The 9,184-nt window shown below is 41.1% G+C and overlaps 2 protein-coding genes across 3 annotated transcripts in view; both read left to right on the top strand.

Moving 5' to 3' along the window:
• Positions 1–387: 387 nt before the first annotated feature.
• LOC112155894 lies at positions 388–4,291 on the top strand. The gene is made up of 18 exons (XM_024287922.2): positions 388–548; positions 619–674; positions 746–835; positions 944–1,071; positions 1,159–1,296; positions 1,361–1,426; positions 1,494–1,664; positions 1,727–1,823; positions 2,057–2,262; positions 2,327–2,686; positions 2,752–2,866; positions 2,938–3,143; positions 3,220–3,337; positions 3,415–3,587; positions 3,667–3,749; positions 3,826–3,944; positions 4,015–4,128; positions 4,204–4,291. Exons 1-18 carry the CDS (start codon positions 526–528, stop codon positions 4,239–4,241), a joined length of 2,301 nt encoding a protein of 766 aa, XP_024143690.1. The 5' UTR covers positions 388–525; the 3' UTR covers positions 4,242–4,291.
• A 2,079-nt stretch (positions 4,292–6,370) lies between these two features.
• LOC112155892 overlaps positions 6,371–9,184 on the top strand; it is a 5,079-nt gene continuing 2,265 nt past the window's right edge. For both annotated transcript variants that reach the window (XM_036216579.1, XM_024287921.2), the window contains exons 1-13: positions 6,371–6,526; positions 6,622–6,677; positions 6,742–6,831; positions 6,939–7,066; positions 7,148–7,282; positions 7,351–7,413; positions 7,487–7,660; positions 7,756–7,852; positions 7,949–8,154; positions 8,251–8,601; positions 8,667–8,781; positions 8,853–9,058; positions 9,135–9,176. In XM_036216579.1, coding sequence (XP_036072472.1) covers positions 6,510–6,526; positions 6,622–6,677; positions 6,742–6,831; positions 6,939–7,066; positions 7,148–7,282; positions 7,351–7,413; positions 7,487–7,660; positions 7,756–7,852; positions 7,949–8,154; positions 8,251–8,601; positions 8,667–8,781; positions 8,853–9,058; positions 9,135–9,176 — 1,680 coding nt within the window. In that variant the 5' untranslated portion in view covers positions 6,371–6,509. The remainder of the gene's footprint in view (positions 6,527–6,621; positions 6,678–6,741; positions 6,832–6,938; positions 7,067–7,147; positions 7,283–7,350; positions 7,414–7,486; positions 7,661–7,755; positions 7,853–7,948; positions 8,155–8,250; positions 8,602–8,666; positions 8,782–8,852; positions 9,059–9,134; positions 9,177–9,184) is intronic.

Genomic DNA, 9,184 nt, shown 5'->3' with positions numbered 1-9,184 from the left:
TAATGAACCAAGAAAGAAAGGAGACTTCAAAGACATTTTTATTTGATGTAAAGCAGAGAAGTCCAAAAAAACTGCAAAGGTGGCTGCTAATACAGGTTTGTCCTGTAAAGACAAAAGATTCTTCACCCTAAGGGTTTTCAATCACTTAAATTACCGTGGAAAATAAGATACCATGAGGAAGATAATTTCTTAGTAACAATTGAATCAAAGCAAGGGTATGTCATCAGACACTCCAAAGTCACACCCAGATGAGTCATGCAAAAAAACTGAGTTGACTTGTTAGCAAGCTAGCTAGTATCATCTACCAGCTGCACTGTCACAGTCTAACTTGATTAATAATCAGCTACACATGTGTGTTTGATGGTTGCTTGGTTGGTGAAGCTGTGGCCTCATAAAATCTGCTGATGGAGAATGTCTCTCGTAGTGCCTGTTTAGTCAGGGACAGAGTGAAGCTTGGGTGTGCTAGAAAGTGTAGTTTGCTAGCAGCTTTGGCTAGCTATAGACACTGCTAACACATAAGCAGCTATGGCTTTCATGCTTGGCTTTGGGTATGCTACTTTTTTTTTTTAACTAACAAAAAAAAAAAAAAGTTTTTTTTGAGTGTTCCTGTTCTTGCAGAGTGGCCTTGATTCTGTCCATGTGGGCAACAGTTGGGTGTGATGTCCTAGTGCAAGGTTGGATACTATTCAATTTAGAGCTTGTAAAAACGGATATACAGGTCACTAAAAAGATTCATTTTAAATAGGAGTCCTTCAAATGGAGTGTCGTGAACATTATTTCATGGTAGCTATTGATCTTGCTGTCACTGGGCCAAATCCACAATTTGAAGCAGTTGGTGAGTCCCATGGTTTTGTTTAAACTCGTGATCTTGTAGGACACAATCAATGCAGTTGTGTTTGTAATGATCTTTGTGGAGACTTGATCTAGTTTTGTCATTCTTCAGATATGACAGGTGTGCACACCCTGACTGAGAAGTATGCGGCAGAGTGTGGCTACAGCATCAACATCCTCTCCTTTCTGGGTCTTGTAGAACTCAGAGCATCTTACTTCAGCTGTCACACTGAAAAAAATGTACTGTAAACATTTTATTTTTTGCAGTAGCATAAGTTAAACTTTGACCATATTCATACATTTGCGATGGGGCTCTTTACATTTCAGAATGAAAAGTTTGTGTTCAATTTTAACGTCAACACATCCATTGATGGAAAGGCGGTGACAAAAACACTGAATGCAACCTGTTCTCCTCCTCTTCCTTGGGCTCCCAGAGAGGTTTCCTGTGAGGTCAACTACATGGAAGTAGGTTTGGATAAATTGAGAAGTCTGCAGTGGTTTTGGGAACTAAAATGTGAATCTTCTGCAGGTATCTGTGCAGTACGAGTCTGCTTGTCCTCACCAGTTAAGTGAGGACTGGGGCTCAGTCAGACCTGTACGTATTAAATTAACTAGCAAGTCTTTGGACTCGTTGGACAACCTACATTTAAATTTCTTTCCAGGCGTACAGCACTTCACCATCAGAATGGCAAGTAACATTTCAAAAACTAGATGTTGTTTTGGGCCCTATGAACTTCACGGAGGCTCGAAAGCAGGGTTATCTGTTGGCGCTGACAAATGGACGATTTGTGTTTCGGACACCTTATGGGCAACCCGACTCGTACATCACTAAGGTAATTGGCAATAGCCCAAAAAGTCCTTGTTTTTGTGGTGTTATACAAGCTTTTCCTTGCAGGACAATGGTGTTCAAGTAGAAGTTGTCCATGCAAGCATATTTTCCAGACGAGGCTGGTTTGTCATCATAGTCGACCTGGTTGCTGCTTGTTCCACGGGTCAGTATCTGTCCGTTTACACTTGAGGTCAACCTCAACATAGGTTAAAGATGTCTATTAATGAGCTTGTCATCCAGTTAAAGGGATGTTGGCAACTTTAGGCCACTTCATGCGACCCTATGAATGTTGGGTTGGATCATGGGCCCGACAAGCATGGAGTGGCCCTTCTTCACTCCTGACCGAAGATCTGTTCCTTGCCTCTGCTAAAAGGGTGCTGTCTCCTTTACATGCAGATCAAGGAATGTCGTCTGATGGCTACATGATGTGGGATACTCCTGAAGCATTGTACTCCAGTGTCGGCACCACACAGCTCAGCATTGGCCTAAATGGTGACCTTGTAGAACAAGAAAATGCAAAGCAGAAGGGTTTCATTGTTGAGAAGAGCAACAACACTGTCCATATAGGCATCCCCTACAATGCTGTAGGAGGGTACAGGAAGGTAAGATGGTACAACTACTGTAGAATTGTGCATTTTACTCAATACTGATCAATGTCTGTTTCAGACCTTTGTGGGCGGTGGCATTTTTGAGTTTCGCATCTTCCTAATGTACTTGAAGCAAGTCTCAGTGGATGACTACCAAAGGAAGACGGTTATCAGGTTTCATAGAACTTTAGTCACTCCCCTCATACCTTACCCACTGGTCACAGAGGATCAGACTGTCCTGCAAGAAGGAATGTTCACCATGTTTCTTGGCAATGTCCCTGATGACATGGAGTTGACATCTATCCAGCTCAATGGGCAGCAGTTCAAGCTGCCCTTACCTAGTGACAGCACATTCATGATCACAGAAGAAGCCCAACCTGACAACACCTATAGCTACACCCTGAAGATGCTCTTCAGTGACCCACTGGTTGTGCAGGAGGTAATGACTCCTTTTCAGATCTCGTGGCTTCTCAACATAACTTGGTTAATAAATTCCTCTGTTAGTTCTCCAAAGAACATGCAGCCATGTTGCATCAACTGAACATAAACTACACACTGACAGTACCAGGGAGTGAGCCTTACTACTACACAACCTCAGTCACAGCACTGCTGGATGTCTGTAAGTCTTGACCCAGAATATTGTTGGTCTGTCCTGATGATGGATTGAGCTCTTGATGCTGTACTTGATAGCACCCCCAGTGTTTGAAGCCAACTGCACAGCTTCAGGCATCACTTTCATGCTGGTCCATCAACCCTCCGACTACCTGTGGGAGTTCAGCATCGGCACAGATCTACTGACCTTGGAGCTGGTGACGAGGCGTGGCTACACCATGAGCAATGACAGTCAGACTCTGGTGCTTACTGCTCCACTCTTTACTCATGGCTATGACTACAGGGTAAGATGAGGGACCTGCCCTCTTGCAGGCTTTAGCCGCTTTGTTCTGTTCTATGCACAGTTTTTGTCTCTTGCAGGATGTTTCTTTGAGAGGATTCTACGGCATATTTGAGATCCTGGTGAGAGATGGTGATACGTCAAGGGTCCGGGCTTCAACCATGAAGACGTGCTTCTTTAAACCTAGAGAGTACATCAGTAAGGACGTCCTGTTTAATTGACCATATTTAGATGAGAAGGGGCTTTTTTTGATGACCAGATCGCTTGCTTTGCAGTGTGTTCTACTGATGGGATGATGACTGTGGCTGCTGACTTGTCTGGGGTCATTCCAAGTGGCCAGATGCCGGTCAACTTCCACCTCTACAACAAACTTTGTGTACCCAATGAAGTCAACGGTACCAGGGTGCTCTTCTCTTTTCCAGTCAATAGCTGTGGATCTGTTGTTAAGGTATTGTTACGCTTCCTTAAATCAAACATGGATGGAAGGTATTGATACTAAGATAACTTTATACCCTTTTCTTTATTAGCTGAGGGGAAATGTGACTTACAAAAACAAGATATTTTACAGGCCCAAGCAGAACAAATTGCGCTCCCGTGACAACAATGAAGGGTATGCATTCCCACTTTGTAAGTTTGTCCTTAAACTACTTTAATTATGTTTGGGTTCATTTTGTTTTCTTTTTCAGGGTCACAGTGGAGTGTACATATTCCATTAACAGCCTCAGTCGCCTTTTCTCCGTGTTCAAATTTGAATCTGACACAGAGGGTGTTGGTAACATCATCCACAGTGTGCAGACCACTCCAGGTAGAGTACGTTGATCATTTTGTATTTGTGTTGCATTTATTGGCTTAACTTTTTAAACTTTGTTTCCTAGCTGTAACAACCACAGCTGCTCCACTGCAGATCAGAATGCCCATCTATCTGCCAGCTTACCAAGGAAATCAGTACATCAGTGGGATTTATGATCTAGCTGGTAGTTTCAGAAAAGGTGAGGGCACTTTTTTTATTTTTATTTTTTTTTTTATTAAAGGCTTTTCTTAATCCATCTCTTCCTATTTTCCAGGTAAAGGATCCAGGCAAGGAAAGAAAAATATTCTTTAAAGAAAGTTTGTCTTATGTTCTTAACCAATAAAGTTCTTAAATGAAAAATCTTTACTGAATTTTATTTTATCCATCCATATATTTTCATGGTGAGGTTTCTGTTCTGAGTAATCTGGGAATTTCCCTGACCTGTGAGGATTTTCTTGAAACCTCACAAAATAACTGGCTTTTGTCACGGCCCCCCCCTAAAAATTAAGATGAATTGCTTAATTTTAACACCTGTCTCTTGAAATGACAAAATAGCCATTGCTTAGCTTTAATGACAAATGATCATTAAAATCTAAAGGGGTTAATTAACTAATAGTGCAAGGATTTAATTTGTTTAAAATTATGGGATAAAAGGGAAACATCTGTTTGAGCAACTATAGCTTTGAGCTTAGTATTTGTCTAATTGTGTCTTAACCTGGACTTTCATTCGTGTCTCCACTGACTTTGTGGTTTGAAGACTCTCCAATGAATATTAAAAATGTTTCTAATGATTGTAGACGTGTATAAATTACAATTAAAGCAGCATTCGAGTATTGATTCAAATTGTGGTGACTTAGGAGCTGTAACTACTAATGCCTTGCTTTTTAAAAAAAATATCTATATATATATACACACACAACTACCATCGGCAGGCCACCATATCCCTGCTCCGCTCCATTTCCCTAGATCCATGAAGATCCAGGATTTTTGTTTTCCTCGTCTGACCTTACATCTGGCTCAAAACTGTACGGCTGGAAAGCTCAGATATTGCTCGTCATTTTTGTAGCACTGGTAATGTTAGCTTGGGGTTGTGAGGGGCTGTAAGCTAGTGGGAAAGAGCATGAAGGGATCATGTGAAATGAATGCAGGTTTACACAAACAGTCCCACCCAAAACTTGGGGTGAATTTCTGATTAATCTCCACCGCTCTGCAGAAACATGGAAAACGACACGGGTTTTTAAATTTTGGTTAAAAACTGGATTTTTTTCATTTAAAGAGCACGTTGGGAACACTTTTGGAAAATATATCAAAAGATGATCAGAGCGTGACTTTAAGTTAGACCAGTGAGGTTCTCTGAGCTTCTCCCAGTAAATGTCAGAACCTCTTTTTCCAAAGTGAGTAGGAAAGAGGTCTCTTGAGAACTTGATAACCAGATCTTTGCAGCTAAAACAGAAGATTGTTGCTGAGCAAGCACAAAGCATTTAAAATGACCATGCATGTATTGTGTTACTTTAATCAATCACAAATATCAGAAAATATGCAATGATCTGAAGAATTTTGAAAAAAAATGTTTAAGAAGTAAAAAGTTAATGGAAAAGCTTTGCTTTGGTTCAAACATTGCAGAAAACTTCAAAGCTGGTTACTTCAAAGTCTTGACCCTTAATAGATGAATATATTAAAATGTAATATTTTAAAACATTAAGACACAAGTACATTTTATTCTTTTTCATTTCTATAAATGAAGAACAAAACTGTAAAGTGGGTATTTTAGAAATATTTTTGTGTTATTCTGAATATTAGATATAATATATTACATTCAGCGGATTGTTTAACACATTAGTGATGACAACATTGCTATACATAACCTTTTTCATTGAAAACAAAAATGACAAATTGCTCATTATTGCAAGTCACAAGAACATAAGACACAATAAATCATAATATATATTTAAAGAATATGATTGTACAATTTTGCCAGCATAAAAAACATATTTTTATCTAAACCAGCTGAAATCAAAAGGTTTTCAAGTGTGTTTTGTTCTTAGCTTAGTTGATTAAGTGTAAAAAAACCTGCAGCATGCTCCAAAGTTTGTAATGTTAGCTCATTAAAACTATTGAATCCAATATCTGCACATTTGATTCTTGTTAAGTTTAAAGTACAGAGGAAAAGTTTTATAAATTTTTATTTTAAACTAACCTTTCAGTGAAAAGAAAGGTTATATGAAGACTTGAGAAGGCTTTTGAGCTCGTACTTTGCTTTAGTTTTTATTATTTAACAGTTACTTACAACAAAAAGAAAACTCCCAATAACATCTTTATTTCTCAAGAGATCATGAACAGAAAATGAACTTTTAAGACTTGTGGCAGCAGTGCTGTCACTGTCTACGTTGATTAATAACGAGCTGCACATGTGTGTCTGGTGGTTGGTTGGTGGAAAAAGTTAGTTTATAAAACTGGTGGTTGAGAAACTAACTCACAGCTCCTGAGTAATCAGGGCTAAGTAGTGCAGTTGTGTTTGCAAGTTGGTGTAGTTTGCTAGCATCCAAGCTAGCTTTAGACACTAGCAACGCATCAGCAACAATGACATTTAGCTTTTGGTAATTCAATAGGAACCAATATTGTGTTTATTTTAAAAGACTATTGTTGTCTAAATCTACCTCTTTTTTTATCTTATTGTGTCTCTTTGTTGTAGTTGGGTTGTGTTCCTGTCTGTATGGGCAGTTGCAGGATGTGATCTGCCTGCTGAAGGTTTGTAGACCTAGTTTTGAGGCATGTGTAGTTACTCTTAACTCAGTTGTGTTTGTTCACACAGGAGTTCTTCAAATGGAGTGTCATGACAGTTACTTCATGATAGCTATTGATCTGCCTGTCGCTGAGCAGGATTTCCACTTTGAGGCTGTTGGTGAGATCCCCCATTAAGAATGGATCCTACGGTCTTTTTGCTAAACTGCCTGTTTCAGCAGTCGTTCTGAATGGTTGTCTAGATGAAATGTTTCTTGTGAATACTAGACGGTACAGGTGTGTATCCCCTGACTGAGCAGTATGCAGCAGAGTGTGGCTACAGCATCAATGTCCTCCCTTTCTTGGGCTATGTGGAGCTCAGAGCCTCTTACTTGAGTTGTCACACCGAGAAAAAGGTAGAAATGTGCTTTTTACACCCACTTCAATGGTTTGTCAAAAACGTAATCTACCAAATTTGCTGTTTTTGTGTACTTTAGGGGCACCTGTTTGAGTTTAAAATGAATTTGATCAGAAATGTGGAGGGGAAAATGGTGACTCATGCATTGAACAGAACCTGTTCTCCCCTTCCCTGGTCTCCTAGAGAAGTCTTCTGTGAAGTCAACTACATGGAAGTAAGGCCAACTCCATTACAGTAGAGGATTGAAGCTCTGCTTGACTTTAAGTTACTTTTTTTGCACAGGTAACTGTGCAACATGAACCCACATGTCTACCTGGCACAAATGACTGGAATACATTGAGGCCTGTATGTGTTCAGACTTGCTGACGAAGTCTTGTTTCGAGAAACTCTAAACACTAAAAGACACTTTGTTTTTTAGGTGTACGCCTCACCTGTTTCAGACTGGCAGTTTGCGCTTCATAAACCAGATGACCAGCAGCTGCAGCCCATGAACATCACTGAGGCTCGTAAGCAGGGTTACGTGGTTGAACTGATGTATGGACGGATCCTGTTCCGTACACCCTATGGACAACCTGACTCGTACAGTACAGAGGTACTTAGAAATTTTGCCCCATCCATTGGTTCTTTCAGGCAATTTGAGGAAATGGCTCACAATCAAGGCTGGGTTTAATGAACTTCTCCATACAGGTGAATGGTGTCCCAGTAGAGGTGGTCCATGCAAGCATTTTCTCCAGACAGAGCTGGTTTGTCGTCATGGTTGACTTGTTTGCTGCTTGCTCCATGTGTGAGTAATGCTTAGGTCTTGGAAGCAGGGTTACCCTGAAAAGGGTTTAAATTCACTAGTATTGGCAGTGTCTCAATGTTCAACTGGTCTCAACAGCTCAAGGATCTTTTGCTGGTGGTTACTTGACATGGAAGATGCCAGAAGCCTTGTATTCCAGTCAAGGCAGCATGCAGGTTAGCCTTGGCCTCAATGGGGACCTTGTGAAACAAGAAGTTGCAGAGCAGAGGGGCTTTGTTGTTAATGTGGACAACTCTACTCTTGAGATCAGTATCCCTTATAAAGCTAAAGGAGGGTTCAGGAAGGTAAGTCCATCTTTTAAAGGCTAACGAGGGTTCCCTGTGCTTTAAGAGGCTGCTTCTGTCAAATGATTCAATAAATTTATGTAATGTCTGTTTCAGAGCCATGCAAGTGGTGGCATTTTTGTGTTCTACATCTTCAATCTCTACGTGAAACAAGTCTCAATGGGCGGCGAGACGGTGGTCAGGTCTTACAGGACTTTGGACACGCCACTCTTGCCTCATCTGCTGGTCGAAGAGGACAAGACTGTCCCACAAGAAGGAATGTTCACCGTATTTCTTGGCAATGTCCCTGATGACATGGAGTTGACATCTATCCAGCTCAATGGGCAGCAGTTCAAGCTGCCCTTACCTAGCGACAGCACATTCATGATCACAGAAGAAGCCCAACCTGACAACACCTATAGCTACACCCTGAAGATGCTCTTCAGTGACCCACTGGTTGTGCAGGAGGTAATGACTCCTTTTCAGATCTCGTGGCTTTTCAACATAACTTGGTTAATAAATTCCTCTGTTAGTTCTCCAAAGAACATGCAGCCATGTTGCATCAACTGAACATCAACTACACACTGACGGTACCAGGGAGTGAGCCTTACCACTACACAACCTCAGTCACAGCACTGCTGGATGTCTGTAAGTCTTGACCCAGAATATTGTTGGTCTGTCCCGATGATGGATTGAGCTCTTAGTGCTGTACTTGACAGCACCCCCAGTGTTTGAAGCCAACTGCACAGCTTCAGGCATCACTTTCATGCTGGTCCATCAACCCTCCGACTACCTGTGGGAGTTCAGCATCGGCACAGATCTACTGACCATGCAGCTGGTGACGCAGCGTGGCTACACCATGAGCAATGACAGTCAGACTCTGGTGCTTACCGCTCCACTCTTTACTCATGGCTATGACTACAGGGTAAGATGAGGGACCTGCCCTCTTGCAGGTTTTAGCCACTTTGTTCTGTTGTATGCACAGTTTTTGTCTCTTGCAGGATGTTTCTTTGAGAGGATTCTACGGCACATTTGAGATCCTGGTGAGAGA

The sequence above is a fragment of the Oryzias melastigma genome, linkage group LG18 (genome assembly GCF_002922805.2).
Source record: "Oryzias melastigma strain HK-1 linkage group LG18, ASM292280v2, whole genome shotgun sequence".
Lineage (NCBI taxonomy): Eukaryota > Metazoa > Chordata > Actinopteri > Beloniformes > Adrianichthyidae > Oryzias > Oryzias melastigma.
Note: the sequence above shows the minus strand (reverse complement) of the source record. Positions and strands in the feature narration are given on the sequence as shown.

Bases quoted from the DNA above. Each gene is read 5' to 3' on its own strand.
- LOC112155894 (XM_024287922.2), top strand. From the start codon at position 526: ATGGCTTTCATGCTTGGCTTTGG. The intron at 2,263-2,326 runs GTAAGATGGTAC...TGTCTGTTTCAG, and splicing joins CTGTAGGAGGGTACAGGAAG to ACCTTTGTGGGCGGTGGCAT. The intron at 2,687-2,751 runs GTAATGACTCCT...TTCCTCTGTTAG, and splicing joins ACCCACTGGTTGTGCAGGAG to TTCTCCAAAGAACATGCAGC.